A 19,956-nucleotide genomic window follows, 5' to 3' on the forward strand; every position below is an offset into this window, starting at 1 on the left:
GTACTGCAGTGGTAAGGAACAGCCATCTTGTTGTCTGAATTCAGCTCTAGGCTTAATTTTTTCTGTGTCTCAGCAAGTTTTTAGACTTGAGAGTCTAATAGTTAGCAACCCCTTTTTCTTCAGGAAAGATGATAAATAAAACTGTATATACATTTAAAATCAGTTGTTACCTCCTACAAGAGACCTTTTCTGATTTCCCAAGTTGTCAGTGCTCTCTCCATCCTCTAGAAATTCTTTGTATTTTGGGGCAGCTAGATGGTGCAGTGGGTACAGCACTGGCCTTCAAGTCAGGAGGACCTGAGTTCAAATCTAGCCTCAGACCAAACACTTCATACTTACTACCTGTGTGACCCTGGGCAAGTCACTTAACCCCAATGGCCTAAAAAAAAAATGCTTTGTATTTATTCTGTGTGTTCGTCTTATATATTTGTCTGTGCAAATATTGCATTTCTCCTCCCCAGGGATATATAGGATGTTTTGTTTTTGTCTTTCTATCCCCAGCACCTGGCATAGTTCATGGTACGTAGTAGATAATACATAAATTTAATTGATTGTTGATAATTAATAAATTTATTTTCATTGTTACAAAAGGATATCTTAATCTCATCATTTCATTCTGAAGCAGCATTTTAGAGAAGAAAAAGAGGTCTGAGACATATTGCCTAGAGGTGACTTTGGGGATGGAGGGAGAATAATTGATAGTGATAGCAAAATGAAGGAACTGGCAATAGTAGTAATGTCATGGAGTCCAAACTGGCCAGAGACTGGGTAGATAAGGAACTTCATGATTGGAGGGGATATCAGGTGGGACATTGATTATACTGGGTGGCCAGTGGTTGAGCAGCAGGAAAGTGGGGATGAAATGGAGGATGAGATCTTGAGGCAGAAACCTGAAAAAAGGTAGAGCCATCAGGCCCCATACAGACCAAGTAAAGATCCCTAAAATTCCTGCTGCATGTGGCCTAGAAGCATACCACCCCTTTAAAAGAAGAGGAAGAAACAAAACAAATCTTGTTCAGACAGATTGCCTAGAGTCCAGGGGTGGAGAATCTGTCTGTGGCCTCGAGGCCACATGTGGCCTTCTAGGGCCTCAAGTGTAGCCCTTTGACAGAATGCAAACTTCACAGAACAAATCCCCTTAATGAAAGGATTTGTTCTGTAAAACTTAGACTCAGTCAAAAGGCTACACTCAAGGACCTAGAAGGCCACATGTGGCCTTGAGGCCACAGGTTCCCCACCTCTGGCCTAGACCTTCCCAAGCATTCTGTTACCTTATACCTTGATTTGACTTTCTGACCTGGCTGTAATATCCATAGCTTGCATTGGTTTCTCCTGTTCTGACTTCTCCCATCTTGCCCTGTCAAAAGAGATCTACTTCTCTTTTTGACCTTGGACTCTGGAGCCTGTGTTTGTATTTCCTGATACAGCCCTCACTACAGTGTCTCTGGCAGTAGCGTTATTGCCTAGCCATAGTTATGTCCCTTTCCCTATCATTTTGACTTAAAATCATTTTCTTTCGTAGGCAGATAAAGGATCTCTGTCTTCCCTAGTACACAGCTGATGTGTGTTTGACTCTCTTTTCTACCTTTCCCCTCATTCTCTTCTCCCCCCCACCTCCGGTTGTTTGCTAAATAATGCTATATATGCCACAAATTAACTCTTCAGTTTTTGGAGACATTTGCCCACAAATGACAAACTAGGGGTTGTAGGGAACAGAAGTCATAAACTATTCAGGAGATATTTTCTGGCAGCGGGGGAGGGGGACCTCAGCTGCTTCAGAGGAAGGAATGAAGAGAGGTTCATTTTGGGGAATGTAATTGGGGAGAATACTAGGTGTAAGGCAAAGGACTAGGGAAAGAAACCTCAGGAGGTGTTGTGGAAAGCAGACTGAACAAGAAGGATAGCCTTTCTCCCTTTCTTTCCCCTTATATTTAATGCTATTTTCCTTCTTAATGTCTTTCCCTCTTATAGTCCCTCAGTTCCTCATTCTTTCAATTCCTTTTGAGCTAAATCTTTCAGTCTTTTGTAGGAAGTTTACTTTGCTTTATTATTATGTTCCAGTATTTGTGAAATTACAGAAAGTCTCCAAATAATATAGCATATGCACTGTATATGTATAGTTTCAAAGTAAGCACTTAGTTTCAATGCTAGCATATAATACTTGACTGCAATTTACTTCATGTCCCTGGTCATTTGGTCTTTTTCCAGAGATGGTTTCTGGTCTTCATCTAATACAGCGCCTTATACATAATAGGTCTTCAGATAATTGTTTAATTATTTAATGGATTATGACTTTCCATCTGTACAGAATTAAGCAGCACATTTTAAAGGTATGTTTTATATGTGTGTGTATGTATACGTATATGCATAAAGAAGTTTAACTAGAGTACAGTTCACTGTGGGCAAAGAGAAAATATTGAGGACCCTAGAAATCAGACAATGACTTACTTTCAAAAGAACACATTGTTGGAGAAAGCCAAGTGTTGAAAGATAAAATATTTATTATATTGAACATCAGCCACCTGATTTTATTCTAAAAAAAAATACAGAATAAATTGGAGGAAAGCTTTAATTAAATCACCCTATATCTGTAGAAAACAGTGAAAGCAATGTACTGTGAACACCTGGAGCTCTCTGTCATAGGATCATCACCATTAGCTTATATTACATACCATAATGTATATTAAAATTAACTTATCCAGGCAAGAATTTATGAGATAATTTCTTTTCAGCAGACAATTTTGTCTTTCAAAAAGTAAAAGAAAGAATAAGGGGATCTGTTTGGACCTAATTTTAACCAACAGTAAAGAAAGAATAGGTTGGTGAAGTGGAAACAGTTGGAGCCTTAGAGAAATATGACTGTGCCATGTTTTAGTTAGTAATAGCTGAGGAGGAGAATGAATAAATAGGCATACTTTAGACAAGCTGATTTCAGACAGTTCAGAGAAAAGATAGGTATAATATCATAGGCTGAGATGCCAAAAAGAAAGATGATTGAGGAAAATGGTAGGTTTTCAAGTGAAATTCTGACGACACAATAAAAATATTGTCTCAGTAAGAAAAGGAGATATTCTTAAAAGACCCATGTTGTTGCAGTGGGAGATCTATGATAAGCTTGGATTTTAAAAGGACATGTTCAAAAGATGGAAGCAGGTACATATAACCAACAATAAAAATTTAAAAACAAACAAACTAGTATAGCCTATAAGAATAAGGTCAAGGAGGCCTGAAGCCCAGAATGAACTTAGGTTTGACCGAAAAAGAAAGTGTAAACAACAAAATGGCAAAATGCTATCTTTGGATATTTGAAGAGCTAACAGGTAAAAAAGAGATTAGACATGATATACATACACACATATATATATGACATATATACATTAGACATTATATATGTATATCACATACATACACACACACATGTGCATGCAGCACAGACACACACAGGAGGAGAGGGATTGCTACAGAAAGAAAAGGAGAACTGAGACTGATTGTTGGAAGGGAGGCACAATTTGGTTTAATGTAAGAAAAAACTTTCTAGTAACCAGAGCTATCCAAAAAGAGAGTGTATAAAACATGGAGGAAGATTTGGAGTATCAAGTATCAAGTGAACCTCATTTTTACTTAAAACATTTAAACATACATATATATGTACACGTATGTACAAACACACAATTTAATATAGAAATACGTTAACTCAAGAACTAGACTTTCTTGATTATGTTATTTGTATAAGTTTTTGTTTTTTTTCCCTTTCTCAATCAGTTGGGGAAGTAAGGGGTAAGAGGGCTTAGCAATAGTGCTGCCTTCCAAAAAGTGGGCCATTGGAACACTTAAAAATGCACAGAGGAGAACAGAATAAAGTTCTGTTTTCTTTTTTTTAATCTTTTAAATCTTTTAAAAAATACTTATTTTTAACCTTTTAAATTTTGAGTTCCAAATTCTGTCTCCTTCCAACCCCTCCCCCATCCACTGAGAAGGAGAGCAATATATCAGTTATACATATGAAATCATGTAAAACATATTTCCATGTTAGCCATGTTAAAAAATAAAGAAAAATAAAGTAAAAAAAAGTACACTTCACTTTACACTCAGAGTTCATCAGTTCTCTCTCTGGGGGTGCACAGCATTTTTCATCATGGGTCCTTTGGAATTGTCTTGGATCATTGTATTGATCAGAGTAGAAGGGGGACAGTTTTGAAAGTAGTGTATGGAATTTCCTGTGTACTTCAAAAAAAATAATATAAGCAGTGTGAAATAGAGATGGACAATTTCCTATATACAATCCTTTTTGTATTTCTGACTGTGAATATGCAAAATGTACTTTTTTGGTGTTTGAACTTAGAATAAAAAAATTAAAACAAAATAAAGTACATAAACTCTACAAAAAAGTACTTGTTAGAGGTAGTTGCTGGGGCTTGATATTGGCACCGAGATGCATTAGATAGTGAATCTGTACCTGTTATGAAAAAGGCCCCTGACTAATAAGGCCCAGATGAATTTTGGCAGCATAACTCTATATTGGACAAGTTCTACATGATTTCCTGACTTTCTCCATCATTTCAGGAGCAAGTACCGACATTGTTTCTTGTTCCACTTAATTTATTTTTTTGTTTTGTTCATTTACTAATATTACAATGATGTTTGCTATTTCCATTGTAAATATGTGCTATTTCAGCAACATTGTGGATTAAATAAGCTTTTGTGGACTAACCTGGAACCTAAGCATCATTCAGAATTTTTTTCTTGGGGAAAAATTATTCTAAGTTCTAAACTTGAACTTTTGGAACACAAAACCTTTGTAAGTTGGTAACTTCCTGTGTCTAGACTCTTAACGATGAGAACAGATAAATGATTCCTGCAGCTCACTAATAGTGTATGGTTTTTCTCCATTGTGCAGCAGTTTATGTCTTATGTATGTGTCACAGAAAGACTGTTGAAGAACTTACTTAATCACAGTGGAACAATACCTTGACTGACTGGTAGTCAGGCTATAAACATTTATTAAAAGCTCACTTAGTGTAGTACTGGGCACTGTGCTACTAAGCATTGGAGATACAAAGAAAGGTATAAGATAGTCTTAGCACTCGAGGAGCTCACAGTCCATTTGGGGAAATGACATATAATCAACTATGTACAAACATGCTAAATATTGGATGCATTGAAAAAATCAACAGAGAAAAAGCATGAGAATCAAGTGGGATTGACAAAGACTTCATTCAGGACAGTTACACTTCACTAGTTTGTTTTGTAACTTTACCTGTATCTCTGAGCACCTTAGTTTTCTCATCTGCAAAGTGAGGGTGTGGGATTAGATGAGTTTAAGGTTTCTTTTAGCTCTGAATTTGTGATCTTGTCATCTCCAAGTTAACTCCTTTGCTCTATCTCCCTTCCTCAAAGCTCACACAGATCTCAAGCAAGGCCTGTAGATCTCAATTGTGGCCTGTAGCTTCCACTTCCCTTCTCTGCTTCTCGAGAAATGTGTACTGTCCCTAGAGTACTACTAGTAGTTGTAATAAATTGGAGAAATAACTTAATTTGCTTCTGAAATAGCGTATAGGATCTCAGGCCCAAGCATAGTTCTCTTATAGCAAAGGTCTAAAGCCATACCCTAGAGAAAAAAAATCATCTTAAAGAAGGACATTATTACTGAAAATTTCAGAACCTGAAGGAATTTCTTGAATCCTAAGGATGAAAAATTGCATTTTTTTGGTATTTTTTTTCTTTGTGTAGTATCAGCGATGCAGACTCTGGGACCGGTTGCACGAAGAGCATATCCATGCAGGACGGACAGTTCAGGTAAGGATATTAAACTGTATGTGTTGAATCTACAAAAAATTAAAAAATAATAATTTATTTTTGGTGAGGTAGTTATAAGAATCACACAACTGTTTCATCTTTTTATCATAAAGGCATTATAAAATGTTGCTTCCATCCTAAGGATGAAAATAAAGCTAATCCCTCTAAATTGTACTGCTAATAGCCCAAACTAAGAAGTAGTTTATTTTTAGCTGTTACTGCCTAGGCAAATATAAAAGATCATTTTAGGGTTTTGCCTTTCTCTTTTTGTCACATTATTTAGATGCATATAAAAAAGTTATTTATGAAGCTAATCCTTTGGTCAAAGTTATTTCTCACACAGTCTGTGGTTTATGAAATGGGTAATTGTATTATGTCAATTATTAGCAAACAGAGATCCCTTTGTCATAGTCATGCCTTTGTACTGTTGAGAAGATGTCACTGATATAGCTTAAAATTTTGAGAAGCTTTTATTTCTCAACAAAAGCCTGTTTAATTCATCAGTTGATCCATATAAAGATCTCGGTATAATTTTTTATATTTTTGGTTTTATGAGACTTCCATTAGAAAACATCTAAAATAATATGTGTATTGTGGATTGGGGCAGTTTTTTTACTTCCAAAATCTTGGAAGGGACTTCTGAAGTCATCTGGTCCAAACTAAACTTAAACAGGAATTCCCTCCATGTCTTCTCCAGCAAGTGATAATCCAGTGTTCACTGGAAGGTACCTAGCAAGAAGGAACTCTGTTTCCCAAAAAATTCTGTTTCACTTCTGGATAGCTCTAATATTAAGAAGTTTTCCTATCAACTTCTATTTACTGCTCCTACTTTTGCCCTGTGAGGTCAAGGAGAATTAATTTTAACTTATTTTTTTTCCCAATCAGCAAGCATTTTATTTTTTCTTCCTGTGCTGAGAAAAAGAAAAAAGGGGAAGAAAAACCTTTGTAACAAATACGCATATTTGAGCAAAACAAATCTCATATTGACCATGGCCAGAATTGTGTCTCACAGAATGAATTTTTTAAAATAAATTTTTGTTGATATCTTCTGTTTTTTTTAATCATTTAAATTTCCCCTTGTATTCCATCTCCCTCCCCTCCCAGAAAGCCATTCCTTATAGCAAGTAACTTTAAAAAAAAAAAAGAAAGAAAAGAAAAAAGAGAAAAGAAATCCACAAAACCAATCAGTATATCAAAAAAAACTGACAATATATGAAATATTATACACACAAGGACTCACCCCCTCTACAAAGGAATAAAGGAAAATGTTTTCTCATATCTCTTCTTTGGAGTCAAACTTATTCCTTGCAATTTTGCAATATGCATTTTCGATCATCTTGTAGGGGTTCTTTTCATTTACATTGTTGAGGCAGCAAGCATGGAAAGTAGTACTTGAAATGAGGAAAACCTGAGTATGAATCCTATCTCAGACACTTATTAAGTATATTACCCTGGGCAAGTCACCTAATTTCTTTGTGGCTCTGTTTCATCATCTGTAAAATGGGGATAATGATAGCACAATTTTCTGGGTTGTTGTGAGAATCATATGGACAAACTTTAAAATGCTATATAAATGCTAGCTATTATTATTATTGTTGTCATTGTGTGTATTATTTTCTTGATTCTGCCAAGTAGAGGGAATTTAATCCTTCTTCCACATGACAGCCCTTCAAACACTTGAAGACAGCTAATCTAAGATAATGAAAATTAGTAGGCTAAGCATATGTATTTTGTTCAACTAAACCTTTTGTGGCATATTTTCACCACCCTACCACAGATGTATACAAAGATAGTAATAACCTGGATCTTTCTATCACTCACAAGTGTTCTGCCTCTATGTTTTGAACTCTAAAATTTTCTTAATCATTCTGCCTCTCTCTTTGCCTTGCAACCCTAAATCCTGTTCTTTGTCCTTACTATGATTTCTCATCCCTCAGTTCTTTTCCAGGCCATCACCCCTGCACAGGATATACACCACTTCACCCCTTGATGAGCCGTAGTTCAACTATACACTGTTCTCTTCTCTGAAATCCCTTGTCCCCTCATCCTATCACTGGTCTTGCCCTGCCAAGCCTCACCTTGCATTATTCCTATTATTTTTTTCTTCCTCTGCTGGGAAAAAGAAAAAAAGAAAAAAACCTTTGTAGCAAATATGCATATTCAAGCAAAACAAATCCCTTATTGACTATGGCCAGAATAGTGTCTCACAGAATTAATTTTTAAAAATAAAATTGCCTTCATTCCTACTCATGTGCTACTGAACAAAGCTGGAGAAAATCATGAAACTGTGTCATTGGCTCTATTACAAACTTGTTTACATAATTACAAATGGGCCCTCACTGTGGCAAAACAATCCTTTTATACCTCCTTAATAGATTCATTATCCTATGCGCCCCAGTGCCTTTTCCAGACTTTTTCATCCTTCTTCAAACCTTCCATGGCTCCCCCTTTCCTCCAATCTTCTCAGCTGAAAATATTACCTAATATTTCACTGAAAAAATTAAGGCCATTCTACAAACCTCTTTATATTATTATTTCCTCCCCCTCATCTAACATCACTCAGTTTTCCACCACTATCTCCTCCTTTATCCCTGTCTTACATGAAGAGGTAGCCCTTCTCCTAATCCTGCTATGTAACAAATAATCCCATTCTGTCCCATCTTCTTTTTCAGATTGTCCCTCAATCATCCTCACTAATCTTTAGTCTCTCTCTGTCTACTGATTGCTTACCTACTTCCTACAAATATGCCTGCATCTCCTTCCTCAAAAAACCCTCACTTGATCCATCCATCTCTACTATCTATCATCCCATATCTCTTTTTCCTTTTGTGGCTGATCCCCTTGAAGAGTTTATAATCAGTGCTTTCATTTCTTTTACCAAATCTAATGAAGATTTTATCAATTTTCAGTCTCTTAGACCTCATGGTAGCCTCTGATCCTTTGAACACCCTCTTCTCCTTCATACTTTCTTATCTCTAGGTTTTCATATCATTGCTCTCTCCTGGTTTCCCTCCTACCTGTCTGACTATTCGTCTTCATTCTCCTTTGATAGATCTTCATCCACTAACTGTAAGTTCCCCTTAAGCCTCTATCCAGCACCCTCTTTTCTTCTCTCTGTATACTACATCACCTGGTGATCTCATGCATACCCATTTGTTTAATTATCTCTATGCAGATGATTCCCAGATCTACTTATCCAGCCCTACCCTCTCTCTCAATCTCCTGTCTCAAATCTCAGTTGTTTTTCTCAAACCATATGTCCTATAGACATCTTAAACTAAGCTTATCCAAAACTTAATTTGTTATCTTTCCCCCAAAGTCCTCCCCTCTTCCAGATTTTCATATTACTATCAATAGCACCATCATCATCCTTCCATTCACTCAGGCTCACACATAGGGGATCTTACTTGACTCCTTACTCTCTCACCTGCAATTATGTAATCTGTTGTGAAGTCCTGCCAATTTTACCTTCATAACATCTATCATCTATTCTCCCTTCTGTTCTCTGACATTGTACTGGCATGGATCCACTATTGTAGCACCACCCTAGTGCTCGCCCTTATCACTTCATGCCCAGACATTTTCTTAATGTAGCTTTCTGGTTGGTCTCCCTGCCTCAAGTCTCTCCCTACTCTAGTCCTTCCTCTGCGCAGCTGTCAAATTGATCTTTCTAAAGTGCAGGTCTGACCATGTCACCTCTCCCCAACATCAGCTCAATAAACTCCAGTGTCTCCCTGTCATCTCCAGGATTAAATATAAAATCCCTTATTTGGTTTTTAAAGTTCTTTACAACCTGACCCACTCCTACTTTTTCATCCTCTTTATCGCTTACTCCCCATATATACTCTGTGATACAATGACACTAGCTTCTTTGTTGTTCCTTGCACAAAACATGTGTCTCCCAACCATAGGCATTGTCACTGGCTCTCCCTATGCCTGGAATTCTTTTCCTTATCATCTCTGTCTCCTGGCATCCCTTGCTTCCTTCAACTTCCAGCTAAAATCCCATTGTGAGAATATCATAGGTGAGGTGCCACGAAGGAACAGAACTCATTGTACTTCCCACCAAACTCACCCTTCTTATGAATTTCCTTATTTCTATCAAAAGCACTACCATTCTTCTAGTGCCACCACACGTTCACGACCTTGGTGTCCTTGTATTTGTATTCTCAGTGCTTTGCACAGTGCCTGGCACATAATAGGTGCTTAATAAATGCTTGTTGCCTGATTGGTTGATCCTCCTCTGTATCGAAACTATATTTTCAATATTTTTCCTAATATGCTTCGACAACTGAACAAAGTGCTCAAATGTGGTCTGACCAGGAACAGTACACTAGAAATAAAACTTCTCCCATTTGGTGTACATATCCTTTTCTTATTATAACTTGAGATCAACTTTGTTTGGTTATGTTGTACTGTTGATTTCTGTTTACCTTGAAGTCCTCCAGAAAACTCTAGATCTTTTATACAGCAAAAATTATCTGCCCATATTACCTTTGCTGTCTTGGATTTATACCAAAGTAGATCTCAGACTTAGTCCCCCCAGACTCAAAGAGGTAAGGAGTCACTCTGAATCTGCTGAGCCTTTTAGCTAGCTGTGAGAGAAGTGGTTATTAATAACTAATATCTTGGGGAGATTCAGAGTGCTCCCCTTCTTCCAAATTTCAGACTTTTTTTTTTAAAAGTTCAGTCTCTTGAAGGACATTACTTGAATTAACTCTCCTTATCTTGGTCAGACCTCACTGAGCACTCCCATGCCCAAGGAGAGGTGTACATCAGCAAAACAGGAGATCTTAGACCTATGAGGGGAATCTCAATGGGGACAGGTACAAATTGGCAGCTTTGTCTCCCACTACCCAATTCCAAGTCATAGATCCAGTGCATACTGAAAGGGAGACCTGTGCAGAGTAGGGAGAGTCTGAGCAGTGTATGGAGAAAGGAAGAAGTTCAGAAGCAAGCAGCAGCAATGTTGTGGGTCAGACTCCAGAGCACTGTCTTACTTCCAGCATCTAGCCCAGCCTGCAGAGGAATAACCAAGGCAGGAATCCCAGACCAAAGGGAAGCCTATAATTTGCTACTGTGAAGCAACAGACTTTCCAGCTGACTGACAGGGTCCAAGTCTAGCAGCAATCAGCTCTTCCTTAGACCCATACTCAGGTCTGCAGAGCTCAGACCAGGAGGGCAGCAATAAGACCTTGCCATGAATTAGACCTCTTAATGGGCACAGAAAGCTTAAAGGTCCCTGAGATCCTAGAATAACACAACACTCTATACCCCAAGAAAGCAGCAACAACAGTCCTAGTCCAGACCTTCCCTCCAGAAATACTAAAGAGCTCAGACCTAACATCAAGTCTGAAAGAATGAGCAAATTTAAAATAAAAAAAAAAAGAATCACATCATGAATAGCTGTTATGGTGGCAAGGCAGCTCAAGACACAAACCCAAAAGAGAATGGCTCCAAAACATCTACTTGCAAAGCTTTGGAGAAATACAAAGATTAGGCAAAAATCAACTAGAATTCCTAGAAGAAATGAGGCAAGAGTTTAAAAAAGAGTTAAAAATGTTTTTGTTTTTGTTTTTTTTATAAATGAAATAAGAGCACTTTGGGGGGGAGTGGAAGAGAATTTAAAGTTATGGAAGTAAGAATTGGAAAGGGAATTAAGTTTGGCACAAGAGGTACAAAACCTTGTCCAAACAACAAACGCCCTAAAAATTTGAATGAACCAAATAGAAGCCAGGGGCTCTGAGGTAACAAGAAATATTAAAAACAAAGTTAACAGACTGGGAGGAAAATGTAAGATATCTCATAGCAAAAACAAGTGACACAGAAAACAGAACAAGGAGAGAAAAAAATTCACAGGAACATTATAGCCAAAATCCAGAGTTTCCAGGTAAAAAAAAATTTTACATATGTGTGTGTGTGTATGCATGTATGTATGTGTGTATACATGTATGTATGTATGTATACCATAAGCAGCCAGAAAGAAAGAATTCAAATACTGAGGAGCCAAAAATCAGGATCATACGCAATTTAGCAGCCACTATTGTAAAGGAACAAAGAACTTGAAATACATTATTCCAGAAGTCAAAGAATATGGGCTTCCAGCCAAGAATGACTTACTCAGCAAAATTGAGTATAATGCTACAGGGGAGAAATGGACCCTTAATGAAATAAGGGACTTCCACGCACTCGTGGTAAAAAGATCAGAGCTCCAGAGAAACTTTGAAGTTCAAACACAAGAGTGAAGAGAAACATAAAAAGGTAAACATGAATAAACAATGATAAAGGACTAGATAAGGATTAACTGCTTACATTCCAATAAGGGAGATGATGCCTATATCCCCTCTGAACTCTATCATCATCAGGGCTCATAGAGAGAGTCCAATTAAACAGAGCCTGAGAGTGGTTCTGCTTTATCTTGAGAATGGAGGAAAAAGACACTGGGGGATAGGAGAGATGGACAAGAAGGAAAAGTAAGGTTAGGGGAAATTATGTTGTGTTTAAGTACACATCAGTGCAAACTAGGAGGGGGCAAGAAGGGCAGTGGCTGATACTTGAAATATACTCACATCTACAGTGGTCAAAAAGAGAAAGAATATACACACAGTTGAGTACAGAAGTAATTTCAACAGGGAAATAGTGTAAGGGTAAAGGAATGAAAGAGGTTTAAAGAGATGGCAGGTTCAAGGAAGGATTAATCCGAAGCAAAACAAACTAAGGAGGTATAGAAATATTTAGAACTCTTTTTCAGGTGTCAAAGAATGAGAATATAAGGGGATGCTAGTAAATTGGGGAATGGATGAATAAGTTGTAGTATATAAATGTAATGGGATACTGTTATGCTGAGCTCTTTACCATTCCAGAGGACTAATGATGAAACGTGCTACCCAGGTCTTGATAGAGAGGTAAAGGACTCAGAATGCAGAATGAGACAAAGCTTTTTTGGACATAGCCAAAGTAGAAATTTGTTTTGATTGACTACTCAAGTTTGTAACGGGGGGAAAAATAATTATTGGACCACCTAAAAACTGTGACGAAAAAGATACAGAGATAGGAGATAGAGTGCCATGTGTAAGGAAAAGCGAGGAGATCAATCTGGGTCGATTACAAAGTACAAGAAAGGGAGTAATGAATAACAGATTTGGAAAGGTAATTTGGGACCAAGTTGTGAGGGACTTTAGAAAACAAACAGAAATTCATATCTGATCCTAAAGGTAATAGGGAGCCATTAGGGTTTATTGAATAAGAGAGTGGCATGCTCAGACCTGTGCTTTAGGAATATGTATTATTTAGCAGTTGTGTGGAGGATGGATTGGAATTGGGAGACTCTGAAGACTGGGAGACCAGTTAGATGTGTATTGCAGTAGTCCAGGTAAAAGATGATGGGCCTAAACAAGGGTGATTCTCCTTCCGCTTTCCTGACTGCTCCTTCTTGGTCTCACATGCTGAATCGTCATCTATGTTATGCACCCTAACTGTGGAATGACACTGTCCTGGGTCTCCTTTTTTTCCTCTGTACTCTTTCATGATAACTTCATTAGCTCCTGAGTTAAATTATAATCTATTCAGATGACTCCCAGATTTATATATCCAACCTCATTATTTCTCCTGAACGCTAGTCTCGCATCACCAGCTAATTGGACATCCTCTAAATGGATGTTAGAAACTGATTGTTCTTCATAGCATATAAAAAGACATACTAGTGTCTAAGTAAGTTTTACAGTGCAATGAGAAACAGTATTCTGTGATACTTCAGAATGTTCCTGTACAACTAATATGAATAAAAACTTGTCATCTTAAGAGTATCACTGAGATTTTGTGAATGGGACTTATAACTTTAAGTTTACATTGTTAATTATCAGTACTCTATGTATCAAATACATAGTTGATACATAATACTTGCTAAATGAATGTTGGATAAGTGATAGTATCAAACTTCCTTTCCTTTGATATCTATTCCTTATTTTTGTGATTGAACTAATGATTCTTATTTGCATTATTTATTCTGCTTTTTGATGTTTAAAAGACAAGTGAAAGTATTGTTATGCTGGTATTAGTGCACTAGAATAAGTATTTTACCTTGATATGAGTAAAACACTGTCTAGATCTTTATTTTAAATTAAATACTTACGGCTCTGGAACGCCAATAAATTATATGGTATCTAGAATGTGTTTGCTCTAAACTGTTTAAACATTTACTAACAGACTTGCATTGTTTGTCTGCAAAAAGAAATCAGATTAATTATTGTGATACCAAATGTTCTCTACAGCACACTTTGCTCTCAAAATTATGTGTTTTAAAAGTACATTAGGAATCCATAAGTCAATATTGACCCAAGGCATCCACTGCAGGTTTTAGACAAATATATGCACAGCCACTCTACATTTAATCTCTAGGCACATAATAAGCTATTTTCCAGAAATTTCAATTAACACAGAATAATTACTTCTTGATGATTATAGAAATATGATCAAGTGTAGATATGTATAAATTCATATATTTTATTCTTATAAATTAAATGAAATTTAAGAAAATTTAACACTGTTGGAATGATCCTGACATTTGTCATCTGTAATAACAGAATTTTTTAAAAAGCCCTGTGTTGATGACTAATAGGAGAATTTATTCAAATCTGTTTTTAATGTAGACTTTATAGGAGGCATTACAGAAGCCTTCCCTGGTCCTGCTTAATACTAGTGCCTTCTGTCTGAGATTATCTCCAATTTTATCCTGTATATATCTTGTTTGTACACAGTTGTTTTCATGTTGGCTCCTCTATTAGATTATAAGGTCCTTGAGGACAGAGACTGTTTGGGGGACTATTTTCACTTTTCTTTGGATTCTCAATGCTTGACACAGTACCTAGCACATAGAAGTCATTTAATAAATGCCTTATGCCTATTAAATTTATCAAGAGATTAGAACCTCCTAAATTTTAACTAACGTTGACTTGAAGACATATTGCTTTGTGTAGCACTTCCAAACTATAGCTTCTCACCAGCTTCCTTCTCAGTCAGCTAGGGTAAGATATTAAGATAATGGCAAGAGATTATATAAATTAGACACATTTTAAATTCTTGGGTACCTTCATTCATTTAGCCATTGAATATCTTCCCTTTGACTGGCACCATCTTCATATAAGGACATAAAAGGACTATGTAAATCTTGATATAAAGAAGATATAATGTAGATAGTTCTCCTGGAACATCTATACACTAAGCATTATTTTCTCTGGAGAGAACTTTATCCTGTATTTCCAGGAACTATGTTTCTTTTTTTTCCTTTAATTTAAAAACAATTTCAAGTAGGAGTATTTTTAAAAAATAGTTTGCCCCCTCAATCCCTCCTCCCCCAACTTAAGCAAATTAAATTTAAAAACAAATTCCTCAATACTTCTCTACGTAACCCAGCAAAACAAACCCCTACATTAGCCATGTCTGAATATTGTATATATCTTTCTGCTTTTTAAGTTCTTCATCTTAAGATGAAATGGTCTGTTTCATTAATCGGTCAACATTTATTAAACACTACTATGTGCCCCACACAGTGCTAAGTTCTGGGGACACAAAAAAGAGGCAAACAACAGTTCCTGATCTCAGGAATCTTAAAATCCAGTTCTAAAGTCATTCAAAGTTGTTTTTCTTTAAAATATTGTAATCATTGTATAAATTGTTCTACTTCTGCGATTTTGTCCTGCATAAGTTCATAAAGATCTTAATTTTCTCTAGAATTGTCTATTTCACCATGTCTTATGGCACAGTAATTTCTATTACATTCATTTAACACAATTTGTTTAGCCAGTCCCCATAGAAGGATACCCTCTTAGTGTCCAAATTTTGACTACCATGAAAAAAGCTGCTAGAGATAGTTTTGTACATATATATCTTTTTCCTCTTTCTGTGTTTCTTTGAAGAGGTTAGACCTACAAGAAATTATCTTTTAATGTATGCTTTCATCTTTCCTTCAGAGGGCAGTCCTAAAGGACGATCTAGTAGGTATTTTGGAAACTTGCAAAGGTGATCTATTTGGCTTTCTTTTCTTTTTTTTTCTTTTTAAGGCAGTTGGAGTTAAGTGACTTGCCCAGGGTCACACAGCTATTAAGTGTCACGTGTTTGGTCTGAGGCCAGATTTGAACTCGGGTACTCCTGACTTCAGGTCCAGTGCTCTATCCACTGTGCCACCTAACTGCCCCTATTTGGCTTTCTTTCACAGTAAGCGTTCATTAAATACCTAATGTGGGCATAACACTAGGTGCTGGCCAAGATACATAGTTTGGTTAAGGTATGTTTCTTGTTATCATAGAGCGCAGAATGCACTAAGCAGAAGTATTTTTTTTTCAATTACAAACATTTGTACGTGAAAAATGTGTAAGAAAGATACAAGCACAATATTTTATGAGATCCAAAGATGGAAAGATCATTATCATCTGAGGGAATTATGAAAATTTTCATAGATGAAATATTTCATTTGGGCGTTAAAGGATGGATAAGAATTCAGTAGGAAGAGAAGAGGGATTTCTCAGTATAGGGAAAGTGAGAAAAGGCGTGAAAACAAAATTTGAGGTTGTGTATGGGGAGTAGTTAATAGTCAGATTTGGCTAGAACAGAGGTGTCACACACCTTGGCCTGTGGCCTGAAACAGACTAAGATGTAATTAGGGATATTTAACAAAATAAAAACACGAGAACATAAATAGCAATCCATATGTTCTTGTTTTATAACAAACAAAAAAATAGAACATAGAACTACATGAAATATGTGATGTTCTTAGTCAGTGTACTATTGGCAGGGATTCTTATGTACGCTCACCGACCCTATTTCTTTTTGAGTTTGACACCACTGGGCTAGCATTATGGTGAGCACGGTCAAATTATGGAGGGAATTGAGTGATCCGTTAAGGATTCTGAACTTTTTTTAGTAAGTAATAGAGAGCCATTGAAGGGCTTTGATCAGAGTGTTGAAGTGACCAAAACTATGTGCATTTCTTCAATACTTCAAGACTGTAATTTTTTGTACTTCCTCCTTCCAGTGAGTAACTCTAAAATTTAGTAAATGGTCTTCAAGAGTTTTGGTGGCCTAAAAATGCATCACCCTTTGTTCTATGCTGGCAATAAACCTCTTCAAATTAAACTAGTCTGGACTTTGAACAATGGACATGCAGTCCATCACTGGGCCCATGCTTAAAACCTTTCTAACTTAACAGGATCTGTCAAAGCTTGCGTTTCACTAGTATAGCTTTCAAAAACCCAAGGTCACCTCCACACCATGATGAGGCATCAGAGTAATACTAGCTAGAAGAGTCTGGCTAAACTTTGGTCCCATGATTTTATTTGCAGTTGAATATAATGCATAAAGAAATTTAATCTGGCAGTTGTATTAAAGATGTATTAAAGAGGGAAGACAGAGGAGATATGAAATGGAAAGAATGGTGTTCCGTTTGACAAAAATAGGGCACTTGAGAGGGAGAGTTAGTTTTGGAAAGAAAAAACGAGTTCATCTTTGAACTTTCATTAACTCTCAATTGACCAGATTTAACATGGTTTGGGCTCCTAATTCCTATCTCGTTAGAGTAGGTAATTCTTTCATTTGCTTTAAACAGGCTTAATGATATATTATCCATTTATTCTCAAGACTGTACTGTTCTCTCACTAATGTGCCATTCCTAGTAGAATCTTTTGGGAAGATGTGATCCTAGAAGATTAGACTAATCTCATGTCCCCCTACCTTCCTTTTGGTTCTAGTCCTTTTCTGTTTAGTCACTTCTTATATTGTACTGCTGCTGCTTGGTAGGTATTAGTTCACTCCAAAACTGTGAAATAAGTACATGTACTACCAATGGAAAAGATTCTTGCATCAAAGAAACAAAAATAGATATTTCTCTGTCAGAAATGACAAACAGAAAATCCTTAGAATTTTGAGGGTTTGATTTGCTGACCTCTAAACCCTTTGATTCATGTATATTACAGTACAGTATGCTTTCCTGGTCATACTTTCGTATTTGTTTTGGCAATTCTTTAGATATTGTCTTAGATTTGGGGATGTTTTTATAAAATCTTAGAATCTCAAGAGTTGGAAGGACTTCAGTGGCCATCTATTTGAACCCATATCCCAAAACAAACATCCTGCAAGTTTTCATTTGTTTTTTGCCAAAAGACCTCCAGTGATAGGAAGCCCACTACCTCGTAAGTCAGCCTGTTCCACTTTGGAGTAGCTTTAATTAAAGCTATTAGGAGGTTTATTTTTTTCCTAGTTTCAAAAATAGATTTGTCTCTGCAACTTCCACCCATTGCTCCTAGTTCCTTCTTCTAGTGATAAACAAGACCGAGTCTAATGCCTCTCTGCATGAGAGCCCTTGATATATTTGAAACTATTATCTTCCCTGAGCCTTCTCTTTTCAGGACCAAAAATGCCCCCTTCATTCAATTGTCCTTCATATGGTATAGATTCAAAGCATTTGACCTTCTTAGTTGCCTTCCTGCTTATCAGCATCCTTTCTAACTGTGGTGTCCAAACCTGAAATTGTCCAGATGTTGCCTGACCAGGGCAGAATGCAGAGATATCATCTCTTTATTCCTGGAAACTGTGCCTTTCAGCATAGCCCAAGATTGCATTAACTTTTTGGGCTGCCATATCATCCTGTTGATTCATATTCAGTTCATGATTCACTAAACCTCTCTAGATCTTTTTCAGACAAACTGCAGTCTAACCGTGGCACCCCCACCCCCATCTTGTACTTCTGAAGTCTTTTTTTTTTAAATTCAAATACAAGATTTCACATTTATTCCAGTGAAAACTCAACCTTCAACAAGAAGCCTTTCCTGATCCCCTTTACTCTAGTGCCATCTCTATGTTGATTATCTTCAGTCTGTCCTGTATATATTTTGTTTGTACATAGTTGTTTTTATGTTATCTCCCCCATTACACTGTGGGACCTTGAGAGCAGTGACAGTTTTTTGCCTTTCTTTTGTCCCCAGTGCTTAATACAGGGCCCAGTACATAGTAGATACTTAATACATGCTTACTGACTGACTTTCTTCCTACTTTCTTAATCTTGTTTTTTGTTTTTTTGATGAGACAATTGGGGTTAAGTGACCTGCCCAGAATCACACAGCTAGTAAGTGTTATGTGTCTGAGGCTGGATTTGAACTCGAGTCCTCCTGATTCTAGGGCCAGTGCTCTATTCTTTGTGCCACCTAGCTAGCTGCTCCTCTACTCTTTTAATCTTAAACAAGTTACCTCTCTGGGCTTCAGTTTTCTCATCTGTAAAATGAGAGAGTTAGATTCAGTGACCTCTGGGTCCTTTCTAGCTCAAAATCCTCTAAGCTTATGTTTCTATAAAGTTCAATTATTCCATGTTATAGCCTTTCTCTACTTATGTCCCAGGACTATTGTGAGCAAAGTTCTTTGCGGTCCTTAAAGAGCCATATAAATGTGGGTTGTTAACTTGTTACATTATTATATTCATTTCTGGCATTCACACCATGTGAAGGGTGAAAGAATTTAGAGGGTCTCTGGAGAACTAAAGAGTCAGGCTTAGAAAGTATACCCTGTGGTGAAAGATGCTCAACAACAAACATTGAACATAGAGTTAAAAGACCATAGTTCTGGTCCTGGCTCTGCAACTGACTGGTCTTGTGGCTTGGGGTCAGTAACTTCTGTCAGTAAATCAGTCAGCAAGCATTTATTAAAACTTACTATATGCCAGACACTGTGCTGCTAAGTTCTGAGAAGACAAGGGAAAAAGAAGGAAACAAATACTTATTAAACATCTTCTGTGTGCCAGGCATTGTGCTAAAAGCTTTATAAATATTATCTCTGAGATTACAAAGAAAGGTAGAAACATTGCCCGCCCTCAAGGAGTTCACATTCTAATGGGGAAGACAGCATGTAAACACTTCTATTCATATAAGTTATAGAGAGTAGATGGAAGGTAATCTCAAAGGGAAATTACTAACAGTAGGTGGAACCAGAAAGGGTCACCTGAAGAAAGTAAAATTTGAGCTGAATCTTGAAGTCAAGTGAATGAAAAGGCACAGAGTTGAAAGACGGAGCGTGTTGTTCTGGGAACATCAGTAAATTTGATATTGCTTGACTGGAGTATGTGGAGGAATGTAATGTCTATGAAGATAGAAAGATGAAGAGGCAGGTGGTCAAAGGTAG

The 19,956-nt window shown here is 36.9% G+C and overlaps 1 protein-coding gene across 3 annotated transcripts in view; it reads left to right on the forward strand.

The window, feature by feature from the left end:
• The window catches only part of LOC114025789 (syntaxin-17-like), an 86,497-nt gene that overhangs the window by 11,487 nt on the left and 55,054 nt on the right, over nucleotides 1-19,956 (forward strand). For all 3 annotated transcript variants that reach the window (XM_027839309.1, XM_027839308.1, XM_027839310.1), the window contains exon 3: nucleotides 5,731-5,796. In XM_027839309.1, the coding sequence (XP_027695110.1) occupies nucleotides 5,731-5,796 (66 nt within the window). The remainder of the gene's footprint in view (nucleotides 1-5,730; nucleotides 5,797-19,956) is intronic.

The sequence above is a fragment of the Vombatus ursinus genome, unplaced genomic scaffold (genome assembly GCF_900497805.2).
Source record: "Vombatus ursinus unplaced genomic scaffold, bare-nosed wombat genome assembly UNPS02014832.1, whole genome shotgun sequence".
NCBI classification, from domain to species: domain Eukaryota; kingdom Metazoa; phylum Chordata; class Mammalia; order Diprotodontia; family Vombatidae; genus Vombatus; species Vombatus ursinus.